Source organism: Schistocerca americana, chromosome 1 (assembly GCF_021461395.2).
Source record: "Schistocerca americana isolate TAMUIC-IGC-003095 chromosome 1, iqSchAmer2.1, whole genome shotgun sequence".
NCBI lineage: Eukaryota > Metazoa > Arthropoda > Insecta > Orthoptera > Acrididae > Schistocerca > Schistocerca americana.
The window spans coordinates 805,146,856-805,164,948 of record NC_060119.1 but is presented as its reverse complement, the minus strand read 5'-3'; the positions used below and the strand labels follow the sequence as shown (position 1 = coordinate 805,164,948).

General features: G+C 38.7%; 1 protein-coding gene across 4 annotated transcripts in view; it reads left to right on the top strand.

Annotated features, from left to right (window-relative positions):
* Window positions 1-18,093, top strand: part of LOC124612689 (G-protein-signaling modulator 2) — a 138,090-nt gene that overhangs the window by 42,669 nt on the left and 77,328 nt on the right. For 3 of the 4 annotated variants that reach the window (XR_006979561.1, XM_047141032.1, XM_047141044.1), the window contains exon 9: window positions 3,254-3,448. Coding sequence is in view for 2 of the 4 variants with exons in the window: in XM_047141032.1 (XP_046996988.1) it covers window positions 3,254-3,448 (195 nt within the window). In the remaining 2 variants the exon portion in view is untranslated. The remainder of the gene's footprint in view (window positions 1-3,253; window positions 3,449-18,093) is intronic. The other variant, XR_006979562.1, reaches the window with a different exon arrangement.

The following is an 18,093-nucleotide window of genomic DNA, read 5'->3' as shown; positions in this document are numbered from 1 at the left end:
GTGGCCAAATCATTCATATGAACTGTCCAGAATGTTCTTCAAATCAGGCAAGGTGGTGAACACCATTATAAGGTGCCGGCAGGTCATACAACAAAAGCACTCAACAGCAGCATTCCACTAACGCAGTTATGGTTGGGCACAGAAAAACCATTCTACGGCCAAAAGCCACTTCAGGTAACCAAACCTTTGTTTTTCTGTCATTCAAACACAAAGCCACCGAATTACAAATTAATACAACAATATCACTCTGCACACCGAAAGTGTGTGCTTTCAAAACCATTCAAGTAATACAGGATCAAACAACTAATAATACAGTTGATAGTGTCTCTGAAAGTTCGCTCAGGTTCTGTATTGTTGCAGCTGAAGTCATTGACCGATACGACAGTGAGTTTCATGCTAGGGAAACTTAACCTTACGTGGTGCACCCAGAGGCAACCAGCAATCTTTTGCAACAGTGATGAACCAGCCACTTAAAATAATAAAAGGACGTAGGCTTACATATTCTGTCCTTTTGCTGACTGACTGACTTCACTCACTTTCACTCGACTACCAGGCCGTATAGTGTCCTCCTCTTTCAAGGAAACCAGTGCCTTTCTTGCCGCAGTTGAATGATACTGAACTCAGAAATACCATTGACAGTATAGAGTATTAAACCAACGGCAATAACTCGTGGATTGCGCCATAGTTTCACGCATACTACAAACTATTGTCTCCCAACTAGCAGCAATGCATTTATGTGGAAACACTCATGCAGGAGCAGAATTCAATTTCCCATCTTTGTTGTCAGTTTCTTGGGAGCACACACTACCAACGTACGAAACTATGCAAAGTCTAAATGAATGCCATCAAACATTTTGAGCCAACAAATTAAGCACATCCACCTCTAGAGAAGGCACACTTGTGGTATATCATATCACTCTGCTGTACCCAACGACGCACCAAAAGGCTGCCCCAATGACCTCTACGTAAAATAACCTCACATCCTACATGCACCAGGCAACACAAAGCTTCACCCAAATACCAGTGTCCAGGGCTTCCAGTAAGATCTGTACTATTCAGCGCCACAGACCAAAAATACCAAAACCGTGTTGGCTGATCCCAACTCTTAATAACGAACTATCAGCAACTACATAACATTGGTGAATACACTTGTAATAATGGAACACCCACAATAGAGCACACAATTCCACAGTGAACTATCAAAACAACATCAGCTGATTTCAACTTGTAGTTACAGAACGCTCACAATACAGCATACACAATTCCACAACAAAGTTACCAAAAATACCCAACATTGGTGAACAGTAAGTCACAGTGACAGGTCTCCAAGTGACTCAGAAATCATAACCCACAATGCACATACTACTGCTGTATGTCAACACAGGCCCTGTGCCTGTCCACCAGTCAGAACTGCCCTCTCCTGCAGACACCCAAGCACCCATTAGCCTCCTCAGTATGCTGGCTGTTGCTCACCATCATTGGTACAGAGTGGCGCCCCGATGATGATTGATAGATTAGCCAAGAGTGAAGTTGTTCCCATCCAATAGACAAAAAGTATCAATGTGCAAAATAAAAAAATAAAAAGCCATGCTATATAGGCAGCTTCAGACTGATCAGTGTAATGGCAAATCTATACAAATTTTTTGCATGTTGGGCCAATCACAGACTTTGTTGGACAGATAAGAAATTTGCTTTCAGCATTTCAGTACAGATTTCGAAGGTCCACATCCACAACTACCAACTTTTTACAAGTGAAGTCTTCTGTTTGGGAAGCCTTTGTGCCTCAACTATGCCTGGCAGCAATCTTACATAAGCATTATGTCACAAATTTCTGACATCTACTCGTAGCCATGGTACATTGGTGGGGCTTCCGAGGCAACCTACCAACTTTTATTAATAATTTATTATCCCATTGTTGTTTCCAAGTTGGTACGACAATTATTAATCAACATATACAGTAAAATCGTGTTCTATAGAATTCAGCCTTGAGCACTACCCTTTTTGGAGTTGCTATAAACAAAACTGCTGCCATTGCAACACCAAATGTGTTGTAGGCCTTGTATGTTGACAAATTCCATTTGTACTGTAGTTCTACATCATTGCCTTCAGCAGAAGACGAGTTATGGACCCAAATCGTGGGTAGAGTTTTTTTACCTACAAAATACTAGAATTTGATTCACTCACGCACCCGCCCTGAATTATGTTTGGGTGGCCAGTGGCTGGAAGTGGTAAAATGCCTTCATAACGTGCCTTCACTTTTTAGGACTGCTTTTTGACCACAAACTGACATGGTTATCACACATAAAGCAGCTTAGTACAACCTAAACTCCTTACATGCCCTCCAAAACACTTGTTGTGGAGCAGATTGACAAGTTCTAGAAATTATAACAGTCATTGATTTTAACCCAACTTGAATACGAATGTGTTACTTGCTGGTCAGTAGGCCTACTAGACCCCAAGACCCCAGTGAAGTCCACTTAGCGACTGTAGGTTTCTGCATGAGCTCTGTTGATAGTCTTGTTGAAGCAGGATTCCACTTTTAAAGATACACCACCACCAATTCGTAATTAATTACATGGTTAAGATTTAGTATAGTCCAGAACATCCCTCTTACAAGACACTTTTGCAGAACCCTAACATCCATATTCTTAGGAATTGTTTGGAAATGAAGAGGACAGCAGCAGTTAAGACGAAAAGGCATGCATCAGGAGCCTTTTTTCTCTGTGACAACCTCCCTGTTTCCTCCCACAGACAGTACACCCACCTGCCACCCAGCCCACTATTGTACCAGCCCCTACCAAGAAGTGGCAAACATCATTCTGCCTCTCTCGGAGAGAAGAACCTGTAGTCTTGTGTTGCATCCATGTTGGTCATACTTACGTCACACATACTACCACAAGAGAACTTTTCCTCAGTGCAACAGCTGAGTGACCCTGACAGTCTGCCTCATCCTTGAAGCAAATCCAGACACTCTTGACCTACAGTGTATATTGCATCTTGACAAATCATTGCCACAGATCATAGCTGATGATACAGTGAAAACAATTCAGATTTTAAACTTCCTATTGGAAAGTGAATATGACCAGAGGATTTAAAACACTCTCTCTACTACTTGAACTCTTATCTATGTAATTTGTCTTATCATCCGTAATACATAGAATGACTTTTCTTTAGTGTCAGTTTAGAGCTCTTATATATAAAGAAGTAGTATTTTTATATTTTAAATAAATTCATTCCTGTAATTTGTTTCTAGCTTGGCGATACCATGGGTCAAGCAACAGCTCAGATGAATGTGTCGGATCTGCGCAAGGTCCTAGGTCTGCCAGTCACTGACTTGTCTCCAGAGAGTCAGCAGCTCCTGACATCACTGTCTGACCAGGGATCACCAGCTTGTTTACGCAGATATAGGGTGAGGAGACACAGCATGGAACAACTGGATCTTATAAAGGTGCAGTAAGCAATTGGTGATGGAGATTGAACTGGATACATTGATGCCTCTTCAGGGTACTGCTGCCATTACTAACTGCTTGCTGGGTGTTTAAAACACTGGATGGGTATGCTTTGCGTTTGGGAGCACTAACATTGACTTCCGTCTGTCACGAAACCCAGCTAACAAATAGGTTGTCATTATTCCAGGCAGATAACGCCTAATCATATGTGGCTAAAAGATTTATAGCAAATAGGGCTACTGCAACTTTCCTTGCATTTTATCCATGGGAAATATCTTATTCAGTGAATTGTCTACAATAATTTTTCACAGAAAAGATTTCCTTCGTGTCCAATAGAAAACTGTCTTTGTATGTGAAGGGAATGTTCCATATTAGGCAAGACACACCTTTTGTGATCTGTGACAGATACAAGTGACTGCAGGTAAACACATTATATCATAAATTGTTTCAGTTTCTGGGTATTTGGTGCAATGAAAAGTTCTCACTTTGCCTTTTGACTCTTCTACAGTTATTTGCATTACTGAACTCGATCTGTTTTGTATTGTAATAGTTTGAAGTGCATCTGCCAATGAGGAAAGATCCGATACACATATATAATACACAATTCTTGTGTAGTATTACACGAACCATTCACGTTAATGTGACCACTGCCAATATCTTGACATCAATGTGCAATAACCACTTACAGACAGCAGTTGGAAGCACTAACATTGGGGGATATTTAAAGCATGTTGGGGGACATAGAAAACAGTGTAGTCATTGTTGTAATGCGGAAAGGGAGCAGTTATTCTGACACTGAAAAGGGCTTGATCATTGTCTTTCGTCCCAAGGATAGAAGCATTTCTGAAATGGCTAAGTTTGTAAACTGTTAGTGTGACCATGGCTAAAGTATACCATGAATGGAAAAATGGTGCTATCCAGAACTGGTACTGAGGCAACTGTCGTGAACTGTGGGCCATAGGTGATCAGTGAATGATGGCTGCAAAGGTGTGTACAGGCAAAGATAGATGTGCAAATTTTGAGTGACTGACCACCCGGACGAACCAAGGGCCTACTAACAGTGTCTCCTCACTGACTGTTTAGCAAACGATGCTGTGCATGCGCCTCTGCAGCAGGTGCCTGGTTCACACAGCCATGCTGACTGCTGTTCATCAGTGACAAAGGCTGGAATTTGCATGCCAGTACCACAACTAGATGTTCACTAAGTGGCAGTAGGAGGCCTTTTCAGATGAATCATTTTTTATGTTCCATCAGACGGATGTCCATTGTGCGTGTATGGTGTGAAATGTCTGAAAGCAAACACCTTGCACGCATTATGGTCTGAGAAATGATTTATTGGCATTCCCTGGCTAATCTCGTCATTCTGGAAGGCACAATGGATCTATCCTTGGGGACCACGCCCACCTCTACATGCAGTTTGTTTTTCCGTGGCACGATGGCATCTACCAACAGAGCACTGCAACATGTCACAGAGCTCAGAGAGTACGTGTGTGATTTGGAGAGAATTAGTATGAGTTTACTGTACTGCCTTGGCCATCAAACACCCCAGATTTCAACGCAGTCATGAATTTGTGGGACATCTTGAATGGGCTGTTCTTACCATGGATCCTCAACAGAGAAAACTGGTGCACCTGGGCATGGCACTGGAATTGACATGGCTTGACATCCCTGTCAGTACTTTCCAGAACTTCATTGACATCTTTCCTGCATGTCTCGCACTGTGAAAGGTGGTTATTTCAGCTTTTGACAGGTGGTCACATTAATGTAACTGGGTAGTGTATATTACTTGTATTACAGCTAATTCTGTATGTATTTAGTTTGGAGTGCCCATCAGATACATGCTGAGTGTAATGTATTTGATTGGGGTACAGTCAACCTAGTCACTACATACAGTTAAAGTTAGCAATTTCATATCTTGACTGTCTCTTGATCTCCAGTTTTGTTGTGTGGACTTTATTCGCATTGTTTATCAGTACCCTTTCAACACAGGAACTTTTGGATCTAGAAGTTCACAATGCATGTTTAACTGTGGCATGGTAGTGTACTTGACTCTACCTTATGGCAGATATGAACCACAGGCTGTTTCAGAAGGAATAGTAAATATTTTGAATGAAACCTTCCATATTAAATGTGTGCAGTTCTTATTGGTTACAGAGATAGAACTTTTAGAATGGAACCCAAACAAATAATGACAGAAGATGTTACACAAAGACAAATGATTAAGTTCAAAACTTATTTTCTAAAATTCCATCTCCAATTTCAGTGAACTTTCTAATTCCCTTAACACCACCATGTGTAGCTCTTTTGAAGTCATCTTGGCCTTCTTTTATGAGGACAGCAGTATTCATATTCTGAATGATCGCACTTGTAATAACAGGGTTTATGCGTCGCGGGACAACTGGGAGATCCAGGAAAAGCCTGGGAATTTTTTAGAATTCTGAAAATTTTTCATTGTTTTTGTTTTCAGTTAAATTTTTGTAACTTTTCTTAAATCAAAATGATTAAGGCCCGGGGCCTTGGTGATCTAAGAATGTTACTATTTTTGGCAGTCAGTTTTGTAGGGAATGTTAGGTTTAGGTGATGTCACCTGATAGCTTGGATGTGTAGGGGGGTCCCCATCAATGTGGAAGGACATATGCATCCTTATTGCCAAAATATCATTTTCCATAATGCTGGAAGCTCGTCCTTTAAGAACATCTGGGTAATGGGTCCCCATAAAACAGTTCAGTAACACAACAGACACAGTCATCCAATTGTCTACCATGACATACCATAGACTTACAAAGAAGTGTTCTTGAAAATATCTTTCGGTAAAGGCATGTGGGTTTTAGTCTGATCACTGATGAAAGTTTGATACTGTCGTGAGTGAAAGGGCCTTAATCAATAAATAATATTAATGGGGTTACTCAGTGATTTGCAATTATCCAACAGCAAAACTCCAGTTGTCTACCTTTATCTCCTTCTCGAAGGTGTTGAATCCATTGTAAATAAGGATAGATTCCATGCATATATAATGTCCACCATATTCTTGTATGTGGAATATCGATATGTGTAGAAATTCTGTTTGGTGTTGTTAAAATACCACGTTCTATCAACTTAATAATGCTGTTCATTTGCATATTCAAAGGAAATCTGACTGCTTGGCATTACAACAGTCTTGTGCAGTTTAGTGAAAATGTGAATAAATACTCTTGACTCTAGTACTCTGTGGTTGGAAATCATCTGCCACATTCACGCAAGCAGCAGCAATGTTTCAATTCCAAGACACAAACACAAATACCATTTCAGCATACTTAGCATTTGCAGCATACACAATATGCTTAAATGATACTGTGGGATTGGTTAACGAATCACAGTCACAGTTGAAAAATTCAGTTATGTATAATCAAGCACAATTTCACATCTTGAAGTTCAAAACAAAAATTACATTTGATAAATAAACCCATAGAAAATAGAGTACTGACACACAAAATGAAAAGCTAGCTCTGTAATCGGCTGTATCTCTGTAACCAAAATAGCTGGACATATGTTGTACAGAATGTTATATTGGATCAATCTGTTCTGCCACCTCCTAAAATATTTACTTTCCTTCCTGAACCATACTGTATTTCCTGATGACCTTTTATAAAAATTTCATAGTGTCTACCAGCTTTCACCTGATGTAATGAGCTTTTCTGTCAGCTGCATGATATCTATCATGTGCAGCTTCAGTCAAAATTCCACCACAAATTTCAAACAACTTTCCGACTGTTGATGTTGTTATCTTTCAAAAAGTGGCTGTGTTCTATGATGGGGCATTTTACTTTCACAGTGTTTTTAAGTAAAATCAAAAGAAACGGGTAATAGTGGTTTTCTAAATGCGTGTTCACACTTGTAATGCAGACAGGGTTGTAGCCTCTCCCCGATGTTATTCAATCTGTATATTGAGCAAGCAGTGAAGTAAACAAAAGAAAAGTTCGGAGTAGGTATTAAAATCCATGATGAAGAAATAAAAACTTTGAGGTTCGCCGGTGACATTGTAATTCTGTCAGAGACCGCAAAGGACTTAGAAGAGCAGTTGAACGGAATGGATAGTGTATTGAAAGGAGGATATAAGATGAACATCAACAAAAGCAAAACAAGGATAATGGAATGTAGTTGAATTAAATCTGGTGATGCTGACAGTATTAGATTAGGAAATGAGACACTTAAAGTAGTAAAGGAGTTTTGCTATTTGGGGAGCAAAATAACTGATGATGGTTGAAGTAGAGAGGATATAAAATGTAGACTGGCAATGGCAAGGAAAGTATTTCTGAAGAAGAGGAATTTGTTTACATCGAGTATAGATTTAAGTTTCAGGAAGTCGTTTCTGAAAGTATTTGTGTGGAGTGTAGCCATGTATGGAAGTGAAACATGGACAATAACGAGTTTGGACAAGAAGATAATAGAAGCTTTTGAAATGTGGTGCTACAGAAGAATGCTGAAGATTAGATGGGTAGATCACATAACTAATGAGGAGGTATTGAATAGGACTGGGGAGAAGAGAAGTTTGTGGCACAACTTGACTAGAAGAAGGGATCGGTTGGTAAGACATGTTCTGAGGCGTCAAGGGATCACCAATTTAGTATTGGGGGGCAGCATGGAGGGTAAAAATCGTAGAGGGAGACCAAGAGATGAATACACTAAACAGATACAGAAGGATGTAGTTTGCAGTAAGTACTGGGAGATGAAGAAGCTTGCACAGGATAGGGTAGCATGGAGAGCTGCATCAAACCAGTCTCTGGACTGAAGACCACAACAACAACACATATTTAATTTTATGGTACACAAAACAGCAAGTTATTAGCTAATAGGCAGTAAAGAGTGCACATTTTCTGAAGATTTCTTGTTCTCCCAGTTGCAAATAATCCCAACCAGTATTAATTGCGAGGTTTTTTTTTTTTTTTAAAGTGTGGCAGGATGTCAGACCAGCTGACTGGGAGGAGGAAAGGCACAACAGGACATTTTAATTTCCACTGCCCTGAATATAGTTTGATTGCATTCATTATAAAATATTACGTGTTTGGATTCCACTGAATGAAATAGATAGAAGAATGCTGTGGGAAGAAGTGTGGTACTGCACTTTGGAACTCTTAAGACCGAATAACATGTCTTACATTTCCTCAAACACGTATGTTTTATGTATTAGACTCTTCAGAAAAATGTGTGCTACGAAATGAACAAATTTTTGAAAAGTCTATTTTTTTTTTTAATTTTTGGCATCCAACCTTAAACGCTTGATGGAGAGGGGTGGGGAGGGGGGGGGGGGGAGGGGAGGCGCCACTATCTACTATTGCCCCAGTTCGGAAATATCATAGATCCGGGGCTGGTGCACAGAGCAGTCTGTGTTTTGGTGGGGAGGTAGGTAGTCTCCACGTAACCTGTGTTTACGTGTAGTCGTTGTGCTGTTTCCTCTTGGTTTATTGCTCTCACGTCAAATGAAAACAAAACGGATTTCAAGGGTCGGGAGCTATCAAGTGAATTAAAATACATTCACATAATTATGGAAGGCTAAAATATGTTATTAGTTTCATATTTTATTTGCACCTTCGTGACAGAGTCAAGCATTAATCGTCTTGCAGAACAATGACGTTATTTACATCCGAATCTGGATTGGTATGGTTCACAAAATTCCGATGCTCTTGGAATATCCTCTAATGTCTTGTTTTTATTTTTTTAAATGCTTTACACGTACAAACATACGGGATTTCTGCGTCGTCATAACTGTTCAAGCACGATGACTCCCGTTATCTGGCGCGCTCTGGCAACTGCTGAAATGAACCTATTTCGAAAAGGTCGCATGAAAATACTGTGAATGGTTGTTTTTAAAAGCATTACTTTCAAGTAAATTTCATTATACGTGAGATGACCTATGTGCAAAAATGTACAATGAATTTCTTAAATCACAGAGCGTTTGACTCTCATTTAAAAATCAGCTCTTTGAGGACGACCGTGTAGAAGTTTCAAGCCCAGAAGATCAGACATTTATGTCGTCATTAAAAATTTTACTGGCACATTTGTGTGATGTATCTTAAAGTGTAGCACGCACAAAAAAGATCAACATTGTACATGAAAGCTTAGCTTCTCATGCAGCTTATTAATCTTCGAGACCAATATTATATATGAAAGCTTTTCTTTTCCTGTAGAAACATTGTATAAATTTTTAAACCATCAACTTTTTGTGTTTGTGTGTTCGCGCTACCTAACAGTGCTGTTGCTATTGGCTGACTACATCACATGTCCTATGCTCTGAATATCCGCTGTCATCAGCTTGCGAGATCACGTGACGATCAGTAGCTGGCTTACTAAAGCGCGTCACAATCTTGATTTCAATGCTTCGGAAAGTAACATGTGGTGTTTGGTGGAGTTTGAGTTTATACTTTCGTAATATGAAAATATGCAGTGTACATGTTGCTGCACATCAAACATCTTTCCAAAACGTGTTTTCTTTCCCGAGTTTTGTTTTCTAAAGTTCCAGGAAATTCTACGCTGGTGTATAAAATTATAATCATTGAATAAATGATAAGTTTTACAGTTCCGAGAAAAAGTATAAAGTCACTAAACACGGAAAAAGTGCATTTTCACCCGGAAGAAAGTGTGTTTTTAACTGGGATATACAGGAATTTTTTTCCCTGGTCCACGTATACACCCAGAATAGATGGTAATATTTCCATGTTCCAAGCTGTTCGTAAACATTTGTCATGTATGTCTTTTGAAAAATTACAGAAACTAGTCCCCACCCCCTTTCCCCTTCCCTTGGCTCACAAGTGCACGCATTCATCCGCCCCCTCCGTAAGAGAAACACACGTCACGCACACACGATTGCCAACACTAGCATCTTGAGAATGGTGTGTGTGTGCTGGAAGCCTTATGTGAGTGTCTTTTAATTGTGCCTGTTTGCAACTTGATGTGTCTTGTTTATGGTAATAGCAATCTTTCTTTTCCTACGTAGTTGATATTCCTACCTGGAGTTTCCATTGTTAGATCACAAATAGTTCAGTCGTTATATTTCATAGTACTTTGTCACCCACGGGATACAACCATTTAAGCAGAGAGGCTCTAATGGTCACATCTATAGGAAATCGTACAGAAACAATGATGATGACATCACTAGGAATGAATTCTGGAAATACATTTAACAGAGACTACAAAGTGATTGGTTTTCACTGTGTTTTGTGGTTAGGCAGCATGGTATCAGTCAATAATGATTGTATACAGTTTTATATGGATGCTTAACATGGCATGCCATGTATTGTTACAAAGCAGATATCTTCTTCTCATGCAGGTGTTCAGTATAAGTTCTGAAGTTAGCTCCACCATAACATTTGCAGTAGCTCTAGTTGCTCTAGAGTAAGGTCCGGAGTGACCTGGCCATTAGTGTTCTGGTGTCACTATAGATATTGTTTTAATTTTTAATTTGGAGTATGCCAGTCAAATCTCAAGAATTGCTTACAGTACCTTTGTCTGCCAATTGTAGTTTGTAACAAATCCTTTATACTAACATATAAGCATTACACATTTATTTAGTTACTAATGCTGCAAATTGTTGGCAGGTTTATAAAACTTTTTGGATAGCTTTGATAAGGTAACTCAGATTTAACAACTGCCAGTGCTAGAATTACTGTAAGTTTGTATCTCACTCATATTACCCATTGTACATGACAGTTATTCTGTTTGATGTTTTACATGCATTAGTTGACTGGGTTTTCAGAGGTGCATTTTCAGCATGACAATACTGTTCATTTTGACCATGATATGACTTTGATCTTTCACATTGTTTAGTGTTGGCCTCTTAGTTTGTTCAGTAACAAAATGTAAATGCTATTTATCCACAGTGTCACCTCCACCCTATTAATGCAGTTGTGGTTGAAATAATTGTTCGAAAAGATGATTTTGACGGTGTCAGTTAGTTTGAAGCGTGGCTAGATGTTATTAGTCAGTTTGAGGATATGGTGACTGATTCAATTAATGAGTAAGAAGAAAATAAAAACATGCAATAATGGTATTATTTTGTGTGTCATTGCTGGTCTTAGTTCTCCCTCTGTAGTTGAAGAATGTAAACATACTCCTTCGATGAAGCTGTACGCCAGTTTTTGAGAAATATTAAGACAGAGCAACTATTGTGGGCTATGGGCATTATGAGCAATCTACAGACCTATTGGAAAATGTACCCCAGCTGCTTTATTTTAATGTTGTTGTTTTTCCTTTCTGGGCATTTAAAGGAGATATTGTAGTGTGTTCATTACATTGCATCACATTTAAATGTTATCAGTGCATGAACATTATTGGTATTTTTCTTGTTACACTACGCTTTTCACTACTGTTTCACAAGTTATTGCGCAGTGAGAATACAGAGTATATACAAGCCCTCTGTACTGTGTGCACAATAATAAAGTAACATAAGACAAACCAGGTATTGCAACATGTAATTTTTATGTAAATTTAGCATGTGAAGAAAGTGTGGAAGGGTCATAAAGCTCATCAAATATGATGTCATATATTAAACACCTATTCAAAGGGTTTACGAGGTGCTTATGAGTCTCCAGAAGGAAAGGCTGTGTGAGGGTACATATTCGTAAACTCTGATGAAACGGGGGAAATATTTCACTGTTCTGCTAGACCAGCTCTTTCCATTGATCTATTCATGCGAGCTGGTTCACACTCAAGCCACAACAGTAAGCTGGCTCAGAGGTAATAATGATATGGGAAGGGGAGGAGAAGGGAGAGGAGGGAGGAATTGGAATAAGATAGCTCTTCATTAAAAACTGCTGTCGAAGAATCTATTCTATAGCTGCTAATGTTATTTCTACAGAGATGTATCACTTCACAATGGCTAATTGACACCTCTTTAGGTAAATTTATTTTCTAAGACTGTTGCATTGATGAGCAATTGAAATGAAACTTAAATTTCTTTTAACTGACGAAGTGCATAACATGGAACATCAAAGTACAAAACAAGCTATTTCTTACTACTGATGTAGCCTTATGATTAATTCATTTTCAGACAGAGTTTAAATTAATATCAATGTAATGTAATGAACACACTACAATATCTCCTTTAAATGCCCAGAAAGGAAAAACAACAACATTAAAATAAAGCAGCTGGAGTAAATTTTCCAATAGGTCTGTAATTTTGTGACTATTTTATTCACATGTTAAGCATGAAAATACTGCATGTCAATGAATACTACTTATTTTGCTTTTCAGTAAGCATCAGGTCTTTGGTACCACTTTCTGAGTGCTACTAATCTGAAGATAAGCTTTTAAGATGAAGTCTGTCAGTGGGCTTCTGTAGGCGGATTTAATCTTCTTTTTTACGGAATAAGGCTTGCCCACACAAGTACGCAAATACAAACATTGAATTAACCACAGCTGCAAACTTGTGAAGTCATGAAAGTTTATGTTGAGGAAAATTCCTGCGCAAGTCTGCTAGACTTATTTTATTATAGGACTTATTGCACAACTGCCTGTCACTCTGCAGATCTGTAAGTTCTATCTGTAGCAAGAAATCGTACTGTGATGTGTTGTAGATTTATGTTGCTATGTCTGACCTTCGCTGTAAAGTTGCTAACCCAGCCATCATACTACTTTTCATCGATTTAAAGTGAGTTGTTCTCCACATTGAGCACTGTGGTGTAAGTATATACACTTGTGCGTAAGGCTACTGCAAACCTAAAACATTTGTCTGAAAATAGTGGCGTAGTTTGCCCTTTCCTGCGCTACATAATGACATCTGATTGATCAGTTTTACCTCGGGCACTCACTTTGCAGGTGGTGAGCACTTGCAAAAACAGAAGGGAAAAAGTTAAAGTGACAAATTAAAGCCATTTAAAACTTTCATTTGTAATAGTATTTTAAAAAAAGAAAAAAAACAGTAACAGTGTAACAAATTTTTTGCAGTGTTGACGAGCATAATCCTTGTTGACAGATAATATAAACCTACAAGTTACTTTTAATTAAGATAAAATTTTTGATAACTTCATTGTATACAGAAACCCGTAAAACATTTTACTGCTACAGAAGCAACAAGAAAAATTCAGCAATTTGCACCTCATAAGTTTTGAACCTGAACATGAATCTAAAACTCGGCATGGAGAGTATAGTGACTAGAATAATTCAAGAGCGACACGATTGGGTATCTAGCGACTTATGAAATGGAAGTCAATGTTTGCTGCAAAAAGTATAATCCACATTGGATCTTGAAATGTGGGATCCTTAAATCAACATACGTTAACCTGCTGTGCTGCGAATGTTGGGTTGGTTCATTTCTTGGTCTGAGCGGACCTGAAAGGGAAGTTTGAATCATAGCAGTGCCAACAACCTAAGTGACCATTTGATGTGGCTAAACTAAAAGACAAATAAGTAGAAAGTACATTTGTAACCAGCCTTAGAAATCGATTCCAGGCACTTCAAGAACAACCTGATGAAGCGGAAACACAGTGGTTTAAATTCAAGGATTCTCTGAGTACACGTGCTGAAGAGGCATTTGAACAACAGAAAAGAACACAGAAACAGTAGTGGATTCAAGGCCGAACTTGGCATTGATAGACGAAAGAAAGATGGCAAAGCAACAATGCCAACAAGCTAAATATCAAGAAGAGCTTCAAGTAACTATATGAAAATACTCAGAGTGGAAAGATAGAGAAGTTCAAAATGCTGCCTCTCAAAATGACACCAGGTCATTATAACACACCATTTGCAAACTTACTGAAACCCACAGTTTTTCAAACTCCCCCACAAAGGATAAAAATGGCAAACTTCTGCTCACAAAAGATGAACACGCTGCCCATCGGGTTGAGTACTTTAAAGAAATTGTAAACTAGCCCGCCTCTCTTAATGCTGACAACATTCCAAATGAGACAAATGCAAGAGCTAATGGTAAAAGCAGGTGATATAACAGAAGCACAAATGTGAGCAACGGCTACAACACTTAAAAATCATAAAGCAGCTAGTTTAGATGAAATTTCATCTGGAATTCTGACATATGGAGATCCAGACTTAATTCACCTCTGCAATATGTGTTGGCAAACAAGGCATGTTCCAGTAGACTGGAGGTGCAACATCATTGTTAAACTACGAAAGAAGGGAAATCCAACCAAATTTACAACTTGCTTCTCTTCGTACCATGCAAAGTCTTTTGCCTCAGTCTTCTAAAAAGGATAAAAGAAGCAGCAGATTGTTGACTACAAGAACGGGCTGGCTTTCGAAGAGGGAGATCCAGTTCTGAACAAATATTATTGTTCTGTGAAATGTAATAGAACAATGCATAGATTTCAACTAGCCACTGCACACAACCTTCATTGATTTCCTTTTTTTTTTTTTTTTTTTTTTAACAAAAAGCTTTTGACAGTATATACATATTGTAAGCCTGTATGGAATCCCTGACAGTCACACTGATGTTTCCAGAAACCTGTATCTAGATTTTAGTTGCTGAATAAGAACGGAAGATGGGTACACCCCTTTCTGACAATTGTCAGAAGGGATATATTTTGTCACTATTCCTTTTTATATTAGTCATAGTTTATATTTTAGTGAAGTTGGAATAGATAGTTCCTGCAAATTACTATGGGTAGAGGCTATACTCAACAGCCGTACCAAAATAATAATTGGCTCCTTCTATCGACCCCCCGACTCAGATGATATAATAGCTAAACGCTTCAAAGAAAACTTGAATCTCATTACAAATAAGTACCTCATTCATACAGTTATAATTGGTGGAGACTTCAATCTACCCTTGATTTGTTGGCGAAAATACATGTTCAAAGCCTGTGGTAGACAGAAAACATCTTCCGAAATTGTGCTAAATGCTTTCTCTGAGAATTAGTTTGAACAATTAGTTCATGAGTCCACACGAATTGTAAATGGTTGCGAAACACACTTGACCTCTTAGCCACAAATAATCCTGATCTAATAGAGAGCGTCATGACGGATTCAGGGATTAGTGAACATAAGGTCATTGTAGTGAGGCTCAAAACCATATCAACCAAAACCACTAAAAATAAATGCAAAATATATCTATTTAAAACAGCAGATAAAAATTCGCCTGATGCCTTCCTAAGAGAGATTCTCAATTCCATCCAAGCTAATTATGTAAACGTAGACCAGATACGGCTCAAATTCAAAGATACAGTATCGACAGCAATAGATAGATTCATACCGCATCAGTTAGTAAGAGACGGGACTGATCCACCATGGTACACAAAACACGTCAGAACACAGAACACTGTTGCAGAACAATGCAAAATCCCAAAGACTGGCTAAGTTTCACAGAAACTTGAAATTTAGTGTGGACATCAATGCGAAATGCCTTCAATAGTTTCCACAATGAAATATTGTCTCAAAATATGGTAGAAAACCCAAAGAGATTCTGGTCATATGTAAAGTACACCAGTGGCAAAAGACAGTCAATACCGTCACTGCGCGATAGCGATGGAAATGTTACCAATGATGGTGCCACTAAAGCAGAGTTACTAAATACAGTTTTCCGTAATTCCTTCACGAAAGAAGATGAAGTAAATATTCCAGAATTCAAAAGCATAACAGCTGTTAGCATGTGTGACATAAAAGTAGATATCTTAGGTGTTGCGAAACAACTCAAATCACTTAAGAAAGGCAAGTCTTCCGGTCCAGATGGTAGACCAATCAGGTTCCTTTCAGAGTATGCAGACACAATAGCGCCTTTCTTAGCAATCATATACAACCACTCAGTTGACGAAAGGTCTGTTCCAAAAGACTGGAAAGTAGCACAGGTCACACCAATATTCAAGGAAGGAAATAGGAGTAACCCATTGAATTACAGACCCATATCACTGACCTCAATTTGGAGTAGGATTTTGGAGCATACACTGTGCTCGAACATTATGAATCACCTTGAAGAAAATGACTTTTTGATTCATAACCAACACGGATTCAGAAAATATCGTTCTTGTTCCTTCCCATGAAGTAATAAGTGCTGTTGACAAGGGATCTCGGATGAATTCCGTATTCCTAGATTTCCAGATTTCACCAGCGACTATTAATCAAATTGCGTGCATATGGAGTATCGTCTCAGTTGTGTGACTGGATTTGTGATCTCCTCTCAGAGAGGTCACAGTTCGTAGTGATAGACAGTAAATCATCGAGTAGAACAGAAGTGATATCTGGCATTCTGCAAGATAGTGTCATAGGCCCTCTGCTGTTCCTGATTTATATAAATGACCTAGGTGATAATCTGAGCAACCCCCTTAGATTGTTTGCAGATGATGCTGTAATTTACCGTCTAGTTAAGTCATCAGATGGTCAATTCCAATTACAAAATGATCTATACAGAATTTCTGTGTGGTGCGAAAAGTGGCAATTAGAACTAAACAAAGAAAAGTGCGAGGTCATCCACATGGGTACTAAAAGAAATGCGATAAATTTTGGTTATACGATAAATCACACAAATCTAAGGGCTGTCAATTCGACTAAATACCTAGGAATTACAATTGTGAGCAACATAAATTGGAAAGACCACATAGATAATATTGTGGGGAAGGCGAAACAAAGAGTGCGCTTTGTTGGCAGAACACTTATAAGATGCGACAAACCCACGAAAGAGACAGCCTACATTACACTTGTCTGTCGTCTGCTGGAATATTGCTGTGCAGTGTGGGATCCTTACCAGGTAGGATTGACGGAGGATATCGAAAAAGTGCAAAGAAGGGCAGCTTGTTTCGTGTTATCACGTAATAGGGGTGAGAGTGTCACTGATATGATATGCGAGTTGGGGTGGCAGTCACTGAAACAAAGGCGGTTTTTTTTTGCGGCGAGATCTATTTACGAAATTTCAATCATCAACTTTCTCTCCTGAATGCGAAAATTTTTTGTTGACACCCACCTACGTAGAGAGAAATGATCATTATAATAAAATAAGAGAAATCAAAGCTCGAACGGAAATATTTGGGTGTTTCTTTTTTCCACGTGCCATTCAAGAGTGGAATGGTAGAGAAGTGATATGAAAATGGTTTGATGAACCCTCTGCCAGGCACTTAAGTGTGAATTGCAGAGTAACCATGTAGATGTAAATGTAGACTTCGTAATGAGAACAACTGTAGACAGCTCCAACATGGATACATGTTGTAATGAGCGGTTTACACTTATGGATGTGGATTTTGCTGATGACATCATTTTTCTGGTATCAACTGCACAAAGTTTACAACTAATGACTACCAAGTTGGATGGAATTGCCAGTTCTGTAAGGCTAAAAATAAATGGTGCTAACACAGTGTGTGTAAAAAGTGGAAATGTATCTACCCAAATTTTAGTGCAATAGAAAGTAGCATAAAATGTTGGCTGATTTCCATATTTCAGAGACCTTATCTGTGATAACCCATGTCATAGATGCTGAGATCATCAGCAGACTTAGGAAACCTTACGCTATCTCTCAACGAATGCGAACCATCTAGCAATTCGACTGTATAAATCTGTCCACTTAACTTAAGCTGTACTACTCTATCGTCTTACTGATGGCCATATACAATGTGAGACTTTGAAAATGCCGTTAAAATTAGTGAACAAGCTAAATATTTTTCACCAACAATGCTTGAGGCAAATTTCATAGATCAGCTGTCGTGGCCGCATTCTAAATGATGAAGTACTGAGAAGT